Below are 17,783 nucleotides of genomic sequence, written 5' to 3' on the forward strand. Positions count from 1 at the left end.
AACATTATAGCTTAAGTTTTGAGCATTGATAGTGTCAAAAATATTTACTCTTTCTAATCAATTTAAATGATAATTATAGTTCATCCTATTAATTAGTAGCACTTATTGGTGAATATCTAAAATAAATTGTACATAATCTAATATAATATGTTGAATTACACTAAAAGAAAATCGGTGCATGGATACTTTTGTGTTCATGCAGTTTCAGAGAAGATCGTAAAAGAAATCCATTATATTGTCGATATATAACTTACTTCCTATATAAAAAAGATAAAATTAAAATTAAAGAGTGAAGCAAATAAACTAATTAATAAGTGAGAAAATTATCATAATTTATGAACTTATTGGTATAATATAACTTCAATCAAATAACAAAAAAATATACTGTAACACTTTTCTTTATAATAATTATATATATAAAGTATACAATATATAGTATAGGGATTGTGGTAGCTTGGTGAAGGAGAAGGTGGTAATTTGAAGAAGAAGCGGGGCAGGGGTAAAATGGAGTTGGGGCAGTGATGTGGCACGTCACGTGGTATCTACCTCAGCAAAAATGTAAGTCATGTGAGATAATTTTGGACATGGTGGAGGCCTTAACGGTGGAAGAGTATTTGTATACGTGTTTTGTAATGTCGGGGACAATAATGGATAGGTAGTATAACGAAGGATATAACTAGCCATTTTCGCATAGTAGAAGTGCATTCTCTACTGGTTCAATTGAACTCATAACTTTCGATGCGGAGTAAAAATTTATACGTTAAAATTCATTAGAACTGCAAAAATAATAGATATGAACCCATAACTTTAAAAATATAATGAGTTGAATGCTAATTTTTTTAGAAATTGAACTCATAGGGTTTAAATTCTAGATCCGCCTATGACAGAAGAATATTTTAAACCTTTTTTCGTATAATAAATATTTATTATATATGAGTTTGACTGGATTTGCTTCACCAATTAAATGATATGGATTACCCTAATTGTTAAAACATCTTGGTTGGCACATTCACGTGTCGAAGGAAAAACAATACTATAAAAATTTACTTGGGGTGACCACTTTTGATTGAAAACAGAGGATATTAATAATAAATTCAATTAAAATTTTGATGTAATAACAAAACTCCGGCCGTCTCAACTTATGTGATAGTTTTTACCTTTTAATCAATCTCGAAAATAATAGTAGATATGAACTCATAAATTTAAAATTATAATAAGTTTAACGCTAAAAATCTTAAAAGTTGAACCCATAAGATTTAAATTTTGGATCCGATATACAAAAGATCACAGTAGTAAATAGTAATATATTAGTGCAAAAATGAGCATGTAATGTGAATTTATCATAAGTTGGAGTGTTCATTTGTCCAAAACACGAGTAATATGAATGTATCACAAATTGGCAAGGTAGTTTGACTCTATCTGTCCGTCGATTTAAACGTGTTAAGTCTAATGGTAATCAATAGTGTTTCTGGTGAAGCTTCAATTATTATTCAATAGTTCTTTATTCCAGTCCAAAAAAACAAAATTGAAAAAGAAATTCTATATAAAGGTAAGAACATGTACTGTATCTACATACCAATGCTTTAGTGCGATTAATTAATGTATATATTCATCTTCTGACACTGTATACTTCTCCTCTTCTACTGTTTAGCTACTATTTCTCTGTGTAGATCTATAGAGAATAGATCTTTCAAAAACTTAAGAAAAGAATTCTTATTAACTTTAATTTGTTACACCAGCCATGGCGTTCTCATTAATTATCCCTTGTTATATGTCAAGAAATCCCCATATTCTTAATCCATGCAGCAGATCTCAAAGTACTCCAATCTTCAATCCTTTATCTCAAGCTAAAAATATCAGAGCCAGCTGCCAGAGATCTGGTCTACTACTAAGTAACAAAAGGCCAAGGTAATATTTCCTCAATATTAAGTATAAATCTACTTTTTTCTGTGGGTGATTTTCTTGTAAGATTCTAAGTTTTTTCTGGTTATGTAGGGATTTAGTTGTACATGCAACTCCTGAAACTGGAGATCTGCTTTCAGGTGTTATTCCTTTTTTACCATCTGGTGAAAATTCTTGGTAAGAAATTTAAAAAATGCACGTAAACTTTTGACTATTAATCTTTCAGGTCTGCCATTTTTCTTAATTACCCACAAATTTTGACATAGAAATGTTGTTGCAGGATGAGTTGGGCTGTGGGATTAGGTGTAACAATACCTTTGTTAACAGCAAGATTATTAACGGTAACAAGTAAGAATATAACTTCTGCTTTTTATATATTACTCTCTTTTTCATTCTTTTTCTCTTTTTAAATTTTTTATTTTTTGGGATCAACGTCCATAGAGCAAGTTGCAATTGCGGCGGAGACGGTGGAGTCGGTGGCGGATGCGGTGGGAAAAGTTGCGGATGAAGTGGACAAGGTGGCGGAGGAATTTGCGGAGAAGCTGCCGGAAGGTGGAATGCTTAGAGGTATAGTGAAGTCTATCGAACATTTGGCTGAAGAAACTGAAAAGGATGCTCAATTAGTCGAAGACCTAATGGACAAGGTATTTATTTATTGTTTTTTTTTTCATCTACTTAAATTAGCAATTCTTTTCCCCAAAAATATAGTTTGGACAAGTTGTGTATTTTATTGCTAATCTCACTCCTTAATTAAAGATGACTTATTTGGTTAAGACTTAAGACATAAGAGCAACAACTTGAATATTTCGTATTGATATTTAAATTCGAACTACAACACTTTACGAGAGAGCTCATCCACTCCAATTTTGACAGAATGACCAGTAAATTATTTTTAAGCTTGCACAAATTTATCCGGATTAAAAAAATAGAAAAAGAAGTTAAATCGAAAAAAAAACTATATTCTTTATCAGTTTCTTCCCTCTAGTATGACTTATTGTAGAATTTCTTTAACAAAGATAAGTTTTGGTACATCTAGCATATGAGTTGAGGTGAGAATAATGCACAAGTAAATAATCAAAAGTCTATTTACTTACATCATTTTGTCCACATCCTAATTAAATATGTTGGGAATAAATATAAGTTGATTATCTTTGTGAACGAGATCCAAATCTAATCCGTCTAAATATTTTATAATATCATATAGTAAGATGCAAGTGGAGTAGATCTAGAATTGTCTTTTCACTTTGATCATAAATTATTAAATCAGGCTATAGTTAGGATCTCAAAATGACTTTTGTTTCCCTCTCTATAATAATGATGATTTTTCATAAATTTTGGCCAAGTGCTTATTCTTGTTTGGAATGATGATAGGTTGAAGAAGTGGATCAAAAGTTGGAGGCATTCATCAGCAATCAAGTTAAAGAGACTGTGAAGGTACCAAACTCAAATGATGGGATGAAAATACAATAGATCTACATTTGTCACTTTCCCAATAGTGGGGATCATTGTTGTTTTTCCACTTATGATGTACTATAATTGTTAATTTCTTTTATCTTTTTACAAGTTTGATATCCTACTTGTTGAATATTGACATTAAATAAATATTTTATGTTATTTATATTACCTAGTATAATCAATATTCACGTGGTCCTTCATCTGCCCTTCAGAACTATAGTTATTATCAGCTGGTCAATTTCAACAACCACGCAGGATTTATTTATTTATTTATTGAATAAATCAGTCTAGTGCGGACAAATTGGAAAAAATCTTAAAGTAGCCGCCCACCCCTTTCATTAAAAACAAGTCGTGATTTGTTTATTAAAGGCGTAATACATATACCACTACTTAAACTTGTCCAATATTGTCATTTAGCTACTTCAAGTAAAGCTTGTGCCTATTAGATACTTCAACTTCATTCAATATGTGTCTATTAAATACAAAAAATTAATGAGTAAAACAAATATGATGTGTGTATTTCACACGCGCTGACATGGCATAATTAACGAATAAAAAGAAGCCACATGGCTCTTTTGACTTAAGTTAATAAAAAAACCTTTAAAAAAAAAGAAAATGATTTTAAGAGATAAACCTGCTAAAATATTCTAGAATCAGTGAGCTGCAGCTTGAGCTAACAAGCTCATCAATGGCGGAAGCTTCGAGAGAGTATTAAGAGGAGTTGAGAAGGAAAATAATAACCGCCAATCTTATTATGTCATCAATCTACTACATATATACAAGCAGCCAACTAATTAATCGACTAAGAATAATTATACAGCTAATGACAACTAAGCATAACAAACTTCAATTAACTAAGCCACATATGTGTATATATATATATATATATATATATATATATATATATATATATATATATATATCATAAGACTCCCCCTCAAATTGCAGGGTGTAGAATGTTGAGCACACCAAGCTTGCCTAGAAGATGCAAATGTTGAGCTTGGCTCAACCCCTTTTTAAGTAAATCTGCTAGCTGATCCTTGTTGTTCACATACACAGTCTCGGTCATGCCAATCTTGACCTTGTCACGAATAAAATAGCAATCAATTTCGATGTGTTTGGTATGTTCATGGAAGATCGAATTGGCAGCGAGTTGAATGGCTAACTTACTATCACTCAACACAAGGATAGGAACGTGAATAATGACACCCAAATCCTTGAAAAGGCCAAGTAACCAAGTGACTTCCATAACTGCTGAAGCCATACTTCGATACTCTGCTTCAGCAAAGCTCCTAGAAACAGTTTGTTGCTTTTTGGACTTCCAGGAGATAAGTGAATCACCAAATTTGACAACATATCCAGTGATAGACCTACGAGTGTTGGGGCAGGCAGCCCAATCAGAGTCACACCAACAACTGAGCTCATTTGTAGAACTAGGTTTCAGCCAAACACCTTGGCCTGGTGAATGCTTAAGATATCTAACCACTCGAAAAGCAGATTCTCAGTGAGACCTATTGGATTGCTGCATGAATTGGCTAAGTGTATGGATGGCATAGCAAATATCAGGTCTAGTGATTGTAACATACATGAGCTTCCCTATAAGTCTCTGATAAGGCCTAACATCAGGTAGTAGTGAATCTTCTTTGGCACCTGTTGCTTTGTCATTTTCTACAGTTGTGAGTTTTAAGTTGGACTCCATAGGAGTAATGACATGCTTGGCTCCACTAAGTCCCAATTCAGAAACCAGCTCAAGCACATACTTCATTTGGTTCAAGATAACTCCAGACTTAGACCTCAGCACCTCAATGCCTAAGAAATATTTGAGTTCACCCAAATCCTTGAGTTTGAACTTCTGATGTAATTTGATTAATTAAGGTTTCACTATTGCCTGTAATTAGCAAATCATCTACATACACCAGAATCACCACAATATTAGATTGTTTGCGCAGAATAAACAAGGAGTAGTCATGACTGCTTTGAGAGAAACCTGCTTCTAATAATGCATCTGTCAACTTAATGTTTCATTGCCTGGATGCTTGCTTAAGTCCATACAATGACTTGAGCAACCTGCAAACTTTCTTCTCTCCCTGCTTCCTGAAGCCTTCTGGTAATTCCATGTATACTTCTTCACATAGATCACCGTATAATAAAGCATTATAGACATCCATTTGATATACAATCCAGCCTTTTGAAACTGCTAATCATTGTTACCATTTTGGCAATAGGTGAGAATGTGTCATGATAATCGAGCCCTTCTTGTTGACTATAGCCTTTTGCAACAAGTCTGGCCTTAAACCTTTCCACTTCACTATTGGCTTGGTACTTAATCTTATATACCCATTTAGAACCGACAGTATTCTTTTCTGCATGTAAGTCAACCACCTTCCAAGTCTTGTTGTCTTCTAAAGCTTGAATCTTTTGTTGCATGGCCTTGATCCATCTCTCATCCTTAACTGTCTGTTTGAAGGTTTGTGGCTCTTCCAGAGTAGAGAATTTTGCCAGATAGCTATGATAATTTGGAGTAGTATATTCATATGTTAAGTGATTAGCTAAAGGATATTTGATAGATGCCTTACTTGAAGCTACATAATCCTTCATCCAAATAGGTTCCTTAAGTTCTCTTGTACTTTTTTTGAGAGGTATATGTGATGCTGGAACAGTGGTTATTTGAGATGGTTGATCCTGCATTGACTCTGTGAGAACTGCATGGTGATCATGTGGTGACTCTTCAGGCAATGCCTCCTCACTTTGGGCAGTTGTCTCCTCTACCTGCTATGTTGGATTCTCAGTGACCAATGTATGATCCTCTATGAGATCATTGTTAGTTGTGTCTCTGCTGATGCAGATTGGATCTAGTGGTAGGTCTTGGGAAGCCTACATACTCAGGTTAGGATCCACTGGACAGTCAGCTAATGGTATGGAAGCAAAAGGGAACTCTGATTCCCTAAATACTACATCCCTGCTAACAAAGAACTGTTTAGAAGCCAGTTCCATCAACACATAGCCCTTTTGTCTCTCAGAATACTCCATGAGCACTGCAGGCTTTGCTCTTGCAGCAAATTTGTTACCCCTGGGCACCATAGTAACATAGCATAAACAACCTATCACTCTCAAATGCCCTAAGAGTGGAGATCTGCCATATAGCATTTCATATGGACTTTTCCCTTTGAAGGCCGAAGATGGTGTTCTGTTGATCAGATACACTGCTCCAGAAACACAAATACCCCAATACTTTACTGGCATATGGGTTTGGAATCTTATTGCTCTTGCTACATCTAGTATGTGTTTGTGCTTCCTCTCCACAACACCATTTTATTGTGGAGTGTGAGTACAACTACTTTGATGTATTATTCCAAGGTCTTGTAAAAGCTCATTGCACTGAGAGTTAAAAAACTTTGTACCATTATCAGATCTCAAGACCTTTACTATCGTTCCAAATTAATTTTTTACCATTCGCAAGAAACTTTTGATAGTAACTATTGCTTCTGATGTAAGCTGCAATAAGTATACCCATGTGTATCTACTAAAATCATCCATAACAGTTAAGAAGAATTATTTTTTATCAAATGTAGCAATTTTGTAAGGTCCCCAAAGATCCATATGAACAAAAGACAATGGATATTCAGCTCTAGACTCACTAGTGGGAAATGTTAGTCTAGTCTGTTTAGCCAATGGACAAACAGTATATTTATTCAACAGTTTATTATTTACAAGTCTTCCTAACCCCATAGTCTTCATTGCTCCAGCTGAAGGGTGGCCAAGTCTCATATGCCAAAGACTGCAATCTCCTTCTGTTGTATGTACTGTTAAACCGTGTATCCCTTCCTTATTGATGTCTCCTATTCCCCCATATATGTACAGTCCAGTGTCTTCTCTACCAATCCCCTTCACCCTGCCAGTGTAGAGGTCCTGAAACAATACAAAATCAGGGAAAAAATTCATAGAACATGAAAGCTGCCTAGTTAACTTGGAGACTGATAACAAAGTGAATTTCAAATCAGGAATTAAAGCACATTATCCACTGCTTCTCTTCCAAATAGGAATGCTTGACCAATACTGGAAATCTTAATTTTATTCCCTGTTGGCAAATGAACTTTGTCCTCAGATGATTTCTTGGTCTTAGGATCATCATTTAATACCTTTTCAGTAGCTGTTATGTGGTGAGTTGCACCAAAATCTATGATCCAATTTTTTGTAATTGTGTGTGACATCAAACTAACAACTATACCTGCCATGTTAGCTTGACTATTTGCTTGGCTATCACATGTTTCTTTATTCAGCAATCCTAGAATCTGCCTATATTGCTCCTCTATGAAGTATGATCCCTTTCCAGCAAGAGTGTTGTGCAAATCACTTCCTGAAACACTTTGTGCTGAAGCAGAAGCATTATTAGTAACATTAAAAAGCTGTTGTGTACCACGAACAAACTGCCCTCCGGGATTACCACTTCCACGACCATATTGGTTCCCAGTATTGTTAGCATTATTGAACCTTTTCTTCCCTTAAAATCCTCCGGGTAGCCAATAATTTTATAGCAATTTTCTTTTATGTGGCCTTTAAATCCACAGTATTCACATTGCTGAAATGGTTTTTTACCTTTGTAATTCTGATTCTTACCAACTTGCATAGCAGTTGGATCCGTTTTATCACTCGTAGACCCTAAGCTAGGAGCATGCTTTGACTTATCCTCAATTACCATAGCATACGCCTAGTTAATAGTAGGCTCTTCAGACTTCAACAGAATTTGCCTTCTAGCTTGGTCATAAGAGCCATTCAAGCCACTGAGAAACTGCAATAACCTTTGTTGCTGAAGATGCTCAACATACTCTGAATTGGGAGTAGGTACTAAGGCATCATATTCATTCCAAAGGCTCTTTAGCTTAGTGAAATAGACTGAGACAGAATCAGTACCTTGTGACAAATTAGCTATGGCTCTGTGTAATTGAAAAATCCTCAAGCGATTCACCTTGTCAAATCTCTCACTCAAATCTTCCCAAACAAGGTGTGCGTTGGATGCATAAGCAATTCCACTAAGAAGCTCTGTGGATACAGTGTTCATGAGCCATGAAAGGACAATTGCATTACAAGTCTCTCATTGTTCCTGCAATTCTGTCGTGCATGACTCCTTGTTACAGGTACCAGTCACAAAACTTAGTTTTCGCTTCCCTAGAAGAGCAATCTTCATTGTCCTGCTCCAGAGATTGTAATTCTCAGATCCTGTAAGTTTTACTGGGATTAAAACTACTCCTGGAGTATCAGATGGACCAAGTTATAGCGGATGTGTATAAGGAATCGTCGATTCTGCCATTGCTGAAGTGAGATGATTGAAAAAGGAATTCACAATTAATTCGCAGATTTAATGAGACTGCTAATCAAAAATCAGTTCGCGTGCTTGATCTTCATCGCCCCCTTTGATACCATGCCAAAATATTCGAGAATCGGTGAGTTGCAGCTTGAGCTAGCAAGCTCATCAATGGCAGAAGCTTCGAGAGAGTATTCAGAGGAGTTGAGAAGGAAAGTGATAACCACCAATCTTATTATGTCATCAATCTACTACATATATACAAGCAACCAACTAATTAACAAACTAAGAATAATTATACAGCTAATGACAGCTAAGCTAATGACAACTAAGTATAACAAACTTCAACTAACTAAGCCACGTGTCTATATATATATCATAAGAAAACCCCCTCCCCTGTGCATCTTACCTTTACACCCCCAACCCCAACCCTACCCACCTTTCTTCTTCACCAGAATTTTTTTCTCCCTTCCCCTTTACTCATTTTTTAAAAATTTCAGAACTAACCTACTGTAGAAGTAGCAGACACAGTTGGGGGTATAGTTTTAGGAAAAGATTACATTTTGGTTACTTGTTATCTTCTCTCTCTTCGGGTCTATCGTCGGCGACCACTGGCCGGAATTCGGTTACCACTATTTCAACCTCTATCTTCTCACCACTCCATCTCCTCCTTTTAGCGACTTCAACCACGGTCTAGCTGTATCTCTTAGCTCTGATGTCCATCTTTTTGTAGTTTTCTTTATATCCAGTTAAGACAATTTTTCGAAAAACTTGATGAGTATTTCTTGATTTGGGTAGATTCAAGTTGTTAGCCGCTAATTCGGTCTGTTTTTATTTTATTTTTTATCTTATTCTTCCTGAAAATTAGTTTGTAATTACTGAAAATCTCAATTTGGGGTAGTATTAAATGAAAAATGTACGATGGAAGATGGGATAAGATTAAACGAAAACAGTGGCAGAATTTTTAGAGGACGATAATGGTGGACTAGAGGCAGTGGGATGGTGTATATGGTGGTTCCGTAAAAATAGTTTTAAAAATTTTAAAAGAAAAATTGAAATTTCAGCTCATCACGCGCCTAAGAGAAGTGGAATGCACATTTTTTACCATGTCAATTTTTTGTGTTTGATAGACACATATGGTGTGAAATTGAAGTACCTAATAGGTACAAGCCTCGTTTGAGGTAGCTAAGTGACAATATTGGACAAGTTTAGGTAGCTGTATAAGTATTCCACCTTTATTAAATCAAATATTGATTAGTCCATATAACCCGATCAGTCTATTTAAAGTGATAGTTGACTAGTCAGAAATGTGCCCGCAAACGAAAAATTTTATTTTGTGCCTAACACAACTAGTCACAACTTTGTGGTCCCAAAATTTTGTGGACCCAAATGCGTAAGATATGGGTCCAGAAATGTGTGAGATAAAAAGAGGTCTCTTAGTTGTGTGAGGCACACCATAAATCACTCCCCGCAAACACATATGGGTGTTCATTGAGTTATAGTCTGTTTGGCCAAACTTCTAAAAAGCATTTATGTTTGGCTAATTCATTTAAAAAGTACTAAAGCAGTAATTAATATCTAACGAAACTTTTAAAAAGTACTTCAAAGTATATTTTTTTCATAAAATATTTTTCAAAAAGGTATTTTTAGGAAGAAATTTTTCTACTTTCACTCAAAAAGTACTTTTTTCTTCTAAAAGTTTGGCCAACACCGTAACTTTACAAAAAGTACTTTTGACACGTAAAAAAATACTTTTGATTAGTGGTGGCAAAACGGATAAAAAAAATGGTTATCACCCATATTATCCACTAAAAAATAGATTGGATAATGAACTTTTTAAAAACGGGTCAAATATGGATATGAACCATATTATCCACTTAGAAAATGGATAACCAATTAGTTTAACTTTTACATTTATAAAGATTCAAATTGGAGAGTTCCTCAAGCTTAAGAGATTAGAAATTCTCCCAAAAGTGATCATATTAAAAAAGCCATAGATAATATGATTACCTATATCATCCATCGATTTACCATTTTCTATCCGTATTAAATATGGGTCGTGTCGAATAATTTATCCGTTTTTGCATTACCCGTTTTAAACCCGCTCATATCCGACTAGATCCGCCCATTTTCTACCCCTACTTATGACCAAAAGTAGCTGGGCCAAACAGCTATTAATTTGATTTTTGCTGGCAGAAAGAATGAGTTTGCTGGTGAGCTTTCCGGCAGAGACTCCAGGTTAATTTGGTCATCTCGCTGTTGGCCGATAAGAAAATTTCGATGAGTGTCCTGAGTATTCCCAAACACAGTAAAAATCAGCCACCCAAATCCAAAACTGGGAACAGCTAGTAAGTCTAGATAGAAAAAGTACCATGTCTACACAGAGGACAAGAGAAAGGAAAACACATAAGAAACCAAAAGTTGAAACAACTAACATGCTCTCTGTCCATAGAGAGAACAGAAAAAAAAAAACCAAATAGACACGATAATGTGATACAAGTACATGATATACTATGTATAATATTAGTATTAGAAATATCCATGTCGCGGGAAAGGGTAGAAATTTATAATACAACTATTACTAACACTAGTAAGTTGAAAAAATGTCAATTGATATTCTTTCGCAGAAAATTACATTGTTTAGATAGATAAAATTATTTTATATATATATATATATATATATATATATATATATATATATATAAATTATATATTAAATCCCTTATATTTATTCGTTTATTTACTATTTAAAATTTTGACACCAATTTATAACAATCCTTGCTTCGCTACTAACACTAATATTGACTAAATACATATACTACGTAGTAATATTAGTGAGTTTCATTCTTGTAGAAAATATGAATATTAATATTTTATATTTGAAATTTGACATGTTTTGGCTAGGATTAAATCTGGTGGGTCAAATATTTTCTCTGCTTATATCTGATCCATTTTCAATCGTTAATATTCAAGCTGGCCGGTCTATTATATTAAATTTTACTTCATCCGACTCAGAGGAGGATTCAGGATTTAAATCCTATGAGTTCAATTTTAAGATTTTTAACATTGAACCCATTATATTTTTAAAGTTATGGGTTCATATCTACTATTTTTGTAATTTTAATGAATTTTTGCATACAAATTTTTACTCCACGTCGAAAGTCATGGGTTCAGTTGAACCCGTAGCTTATACGCTACATCCGCCTCTGCCCTCCGTTTACTTTTACTTGTCCACTAAGAAAAATATTTTTTACTTTTAATTATCAGTTTTAGCAAATCAAGAAAAGATCATATGAGTTATTAATGGATAATAACTACCTTTTTAATTTAATTACTTTTCATAACTGTATACGGGTAAAATCGAGGAGAGAGTTACCCCCGATTTTTCGTTGTAAAACGAGGAACAACATCACTTGTTACTAACTCGAGTGAGACCGAAGATACCCATAGATCGAAAGCAGGAACGGACGAATGATACAATGGGTCTCGAGCTTGGTCAAACCCGGAAAGAATCAAGCTCGAGTGAAATGAAGAATCGGGGGTAATGGAAAGGCGGTTAAAGGAGACAAATAAGGAACCGAAATATCCGCCATCGACCGGGTATTACGGCACGAATCACGCTTGATATTGGCTGCGGATCATATTTTTGTGGGAGAGAAGGAAGGAAAAGATTTTTACCTTATTTAGACTTGTATTAGGGTTAAAACTCATCTACTATAGAACTATATAACGAGGACCCCTTCATTTTTTGGGACTTGTTTTTTTTACGCATAATAAGACAATAAAGTTTACTCTAGCTTTCAGCAATTGTTTTAAGTGTTCTTCAGTTATTCACTCGTTTATTCGAATCCGAGCTCTATCTTGGGGGCCCAATCGAGACTAACTATTGGCATTTAAGCCAAACACAAGGCTCAATTACTACGTCATTTGGGTTTGATCATTTTATCTTATTTCAATTCAATTATTTACTATTATTTGATCATTTGCGTTAAATTAAATCACATATCATTTAAACCGCAAACAAATTTAATTGTTATCAATTTTAAGGGTAAACAATCGCTACAATGAATTCTCAATTTACCCATCATGGTTATATTAAATACATAAAGTTATTCCATTGTATAATTTTTTTTCTCAACCCCCACTCTTAGTTTCTCTCTTCTCCCACAATTCTCTCTCTTTTTCCCTCTCTCTTCTCCCTCGGTCAGTCGCCGTCCAGCAGAGAAGTTGCTACCGGTCATCTTCTTCGGCGGAGCTCTAATGGAGCCAAATCAAACAACACACACACTCTCTCCCCTCTCCCCCCTCTCTCTGTCTCTCTCTCTCTGTCTCTCTCTCTCTATTATCTCCACACATCACCACCTTCTGCCGTCTCCGCAAATCACCACCGCCGAACCAGACCCATCACCATCCACTATCAAAACACTACCCCTTCACCGTGAATCATCCTTAAACATCGTCGCCACTCACCATCAGATCCAGATCTGAAATCACGAAGTTGCGATATCGGAGGCGTCATCGAATCTGGATCTGACGGAGATGCCGGAATCCATTGCTTCTTCTCCTTCTTTGTATCTCACATCTGAGTATATTCATCTCACCACAAACTTATTCCTCCACCACTATTTTTTACACCGAAAAAAGAAGTTGACTCTTTCTCCTCCACCGCTTTTCACACCGTAAAATCATTTGTGATGACCCAAAAGGTCATATTATATTTTAGAACTCGAATCTACACTCCTAAGCCTTAAAATCTCATTTTTACCCTCCACGATTTGCGTGCGTAGTCCGGGCATATTTTTAAAAGAAAAAGCTTTTATGTTGAAAATTGATGAAAATAAGAATTTATGCCTTAAAAGTTGATTTTAGATAATTTCGGTCAATATTTTTGGTAAAAGGGTCCGGATCCATATTTTGACGGTCTCGGTGGGTTCGTATCGAATTATGGGATTTGGGCGTATGCCCGGATTCGAATTCGGAGGTCCCTAGCTCAAGTTAAGAATTTTTGATGAAAATTAAAAGTCTGAAAATTTAATTATTTTTTAGAATTAATTGTGTTTGGCATTGTTAGTGCCGGATCCGTATTTTAGTTTCGGAGCCCGATACAGGTTCATTATGATATTTAGGACTTGTCTGTGAAATTTGGTGAGAAACGGAGTTGATTTGACGTGATTCGGACGTCCAGAAATAGAAATTTTAAAGTGTTCTTGAGAATTTTATTTGAATTGGTGCTAAATTCATAGTTCTAGGTGTTATTTTGACGATTTGATCGCGCGAGCAAGTCTGTATGATATTTTTAGACTCGCGTGCATATTTGATTTGGAGCCCCGAGGGCTCGGGTACCATTCGGACGATGCGCGAGTTGAGTTCAAACCTCAACAAGGCAGCTGGTGCACCAAATCTGGTGTGCCCGCACCTGCGAGCTCGCAGGTGCGAGCAATAGCCCCGCAGGTGCGACCCAGGCCTGGACTTTATTTTTCCGCAGATGCGGACTTCTCTTCGCAGGAGCGGGACCGCAGAAGCGGAACCCTGTCTACAGGTGCTGCCCCAGTTGGCCCAGTCCTTTTTCACAGAAGCGCACATCCTGTCCGCACGTGCGGATGCGCAGGTGCGACCAAAGCACCGCAGGTGCAAAGGTCGTTGGGCAGTGTGTTCATTTAATTTGGACTCCAGCCATTTTTCTTCTCGTTTCAAAAGGATAGGAGGTCTAGGGCAATTGTTTCAAAGACATTTTCTTCCCCAAATCATAGGTAAGTGTTCCTTAACTCGTTCCTTTCAATCTTTTACTTCATTTTATTCAACCAAAGATCTAGAGTTTTCATGGTAGAATTAGGGGTTAGGGTAGAAACTAGGGATTTCAAAAATTTGAGGATTTAGACTTCAACTTGAGGTCAGATTCCAAAACTATCTATATATTCGGGCTCGAAGGTGAATGGGTAAGTGCACTTTGGTCCGAACCTCGGATTTTGATCAAGTGGGCCCGGGGTCAACTTTTCAAGTTTTTGGAGGAAAGTTTTGGGAAATTTAATTTATGCAATATAATTGATTTCTTTAGAAATATTTGATATTATTTAGTCATTTTTGAATAGATACGAGTGGTTTGGAGGTGAATTCCAAAGAAAAAACTGTGATTCAGAATTAAGTGACCTTCGGAGCAAGGTAAGTATTGTGTCTAACCCTGACTTGAGGGAATTATGAATATTAGATTACTTGCTAAGTGAAATTCATGTGAGCGGCGTATATGTGAGGTGACGAGTACTTATGCACCGCCAATTTATCTGTTTTTTCATGTGTCTTCCGTTTTCTTATATTGTCTCTTCCTATGCCTAATTGCTACATGTTTATACTAGTGTTGTTAAATTGATCGTCATTATCATGTTTACGGATTTTCTGTTGGTAATTGAGTATTTATTTAAAAGTTGAGATTTATATTGTGGAACCAAATGTTGAAGTAAGTTTTGTACTTGTTATTCTATCTCCATGTTGTTATTTATGCATTGCATTATGGTAAGGGAGAGTGCTAATGCACGAAGGGTGATGTCGTGCCATGATATGAGAGTTAATGCATGAAGGGTGATGCCGTGCCATATTGTGAGTGTTAATACACGAAGGGTAATGTCGTGCCATATTATGAGTATAAAAGCATGAAGGGTGATGCCGTGCCATGATATGAGAGTTAATGCACGAAGGATGATGCTGTGCCGTTTCTATTAATTTTATGGTGAGATTGAGAGTAAAATCACGAAGGGTGATGCCGTGCATTTTTTTTTCCCTTACTTTATTCACTATTCCTGTTGATTCATGGTATATTGACTGCTCCGGTGATCATTTTGTTATAGTTCTTTAGCTTGTATTCCCTTCAGTATGTTCCCATCCCGACATTTCATGTTTAGTTCTTCATTTCTGTTATTTGTATATACACTGTTAAATTATACAGGTTGATTTGTAGGTGCATTGCCTTAGCCTCGTCACTACTTCATCGAGGTTAGACTCGACACTTATCAGTACATGGGGTCGGTTGTACTGATACTGCACTCTGCACTTTCTGTGCAGATTTTGATACCGGCTCGGGTTGATCGAGATTTTGCTATTGGTCCGTTGTCCGGAGACTCAAGGTAGATCTGTCAGCGTTCACAGATCTTGAAGTCCCCATCTATCTTTTTTGTTCTACTGTTTCTTTCATTCAGACAGTTGTATTTCTTTCAGACTATTACTTGTAGTAAATTCTAGAATGCTCGTGAATTGTGACTCCAGATCCGAGTGATAGTAATTAATGCAGTTTTATAATATTTCGCACTTATTATATTTCATCTTAGTTAATTATTGTTAATTACTGAATGAGAATAAGGAATTGGTTTAATGATTCTCTAACGTTGGCTTGCCTAACAAGTAAAATTTTAGGCGCTATCACGGTCCCGTCGGTAAAAAATTTTGGGTCGTGATATTATTGTATAAATACTGTATATTTTATATTTTGTCAGAGATCTAAAGTGTATTGTATTTCTGTCGGAGATCTGACGAGATTTGATTGTATTCTCCATTTTTAAATACAATGTATTTTGATTCTCGTTAGAGATTTGATCGGATTTGACTGTATTCTTCTTTTTTGATTAGTGTAAATACTATGTATTTTAAAAAGTATTTGAATGTATTCTTTATTTTTAGTGTGAATACAGTGGTATTTTGTATTTTGTCGGAGTTTCCCCCGGGTTTGATTGTATTCTTTCTTATTTAAATACAATGTATTTTATATTTTCGCCGGAGATTTGACCGAAGTTGATTGTATTCTTAATTTTATCATTTTTTAGTGTAAATACATTCGAATACGTTCAGCCCTGCGACATCAAATAAGGTTGGATACAACTGAACAATATATTCATATACACCCAAATATACGCGAAAAAAATAATAAATAAATAAATAAAATACAGCTAAACTATGTGTTCAACAAATACATTCAAATACATCAAATTGTCCAAAACTAGCTACGATAACTTTAAAAGCTCCTTAAAAAGTATTCATTCCCTTATTTTTTTCTTATCCTACCCTTATCATTAATTACTCATTTCACAAATCTTTTTCCAAAGATTATATATATATATATATATATATATATATATATATATATATATATATATATATATATATAAAATTAAATATAAGTATATAAATTATACATTAATATATATGTTATTAGAATTATATTAAATACTCATTATACGTGGCTTATGTGCCGAGCATTTGTGCCTCAAAAGATCCTCTCAGCCACCGATGTGGGAGCCCCACATATACAACTGTATTGTACAGCCAAGCTAGGAGCACAAAAAATGCTCACAATGAGGGGCAAGCACAAAAAATTGGTGCCTGAACTAATGGCCATTTCAGCGGGGAAAGTAGCTACGCTTGTTGAAGAATAAATGATAATTAAGTATGTTTTCTTATCAGAGTGAGAGTTGAGTGCTCGTTTGGCCAAGCGGCTAAAAACTGCTTTTTTCAAAAAATATTTTTGCTCAAAAGTGCTTTTTAAAAAAGTACTTTTGAAAAAATTACAGTTTGTGTTTGGCCAATTCATTTGAGAAGTACTTTAATAAGCAAATTGTATTTGGACAATTTTTTAAAAAGTACTTTTGAGTATCAAATTACGAAAAAAGGCAATACATATTCAATTTACAAGTAGTATATTATTTAAAAGAGAGAAATGCATGTAAATATTTATTATAAAACATATTTTTTTAATTTAATTGGAATATAAAATATAAAATAAAAATATATATTAAAGATTTTAATCAATATAATAGTTATCCAAAGCAATAATCTTAAGTATCTGGTATTACTTATTGTTTACATGATGATTTAAATATATCAAAATGTAGTCATTCAGTATAAATTAAAAATCTACTTCATTAATCCGTAATATATAAAAGAAGAGATCTATTTATAGTGAAGAGACTATTTCAAAAAAGAATGGGAGAAGGAGAATAAAAATACAATAGAAATAAAATAAATAAAAAGAAAGGGATGGTAGAAACAAAAAAGGAAAAGAGAAGATAAAATTATTGAAGGATATTTGAAAAATAGTATAAATTTATAGTAATGATACTTTTGTTTTAAAACATTTAATTTT

At 34.8% G+C, this 17,783-nt stretch overlaps 2 protein-coding genes across 2 annotated transcripts; one reads left to right on the forward strand and one right to left on the reverse strand.

Annotated features, from left to right (window-relative positions):
• Positions 1-1,569: 1,569 nt before the first annotated feature.
• Positions 1,570-3,568, forward strand: LOC107807737 (uncharacterized). The gene is made up of 5 exons (XM_016632177.2): positions 1,570-1,908; positions 1,996-2,079; positions 2,183-2,250; positions 2,344-2,546; positions 3,274-3,568. Exons 1-5 carry the CDS (start codon positions 1,742-1,744, stop codon positions 3,370-3,372), a joined length of 621 nt encoding a protein of 206 aa, XP_016487663.1. The 5' UTR covers positions 1,570-1,741; the 3' UTR covers positions 3,373-3,568.
• A 4,497-nt stretch (positions 3,569-8,065) lies between these two features.
• LOC142167089 (uncharacterized) lies at positions 8,066-8,542 on the reverse strand. Its single transcript, XM_075227244.1, has 2 exons — positions 8,497-8,542; positions 8,066-8,397 (listed from the first exon to the last, which is right to left on the reverse strand). Exons 1-2 carry the CDS (start codon positions 8,540-8,542, stop codon positions 8,066-8,068), a joined length of 378 nt encoding a protein of 125 aa, XP_075083345.1.
• Positions 8,543-17,783: the final 9,241 nt, after the last annotated feature.

This window comes from Nicotiana tabacum, chromosome 12 (genome assembly GCF_000715075.1).
Source record: "Nicotiana tabacum cultivar K326 chromosome 12, ASM71507v2, whole genome shotgun sequence".
Taxonomy (NCBI): domain Eukaryota; kingdom Viridiplantae; phylum Streptophyta; class Magnoliopsida; order Solanales; family Solanaceae; genus Nicotiana; species Nicotiana tabacum.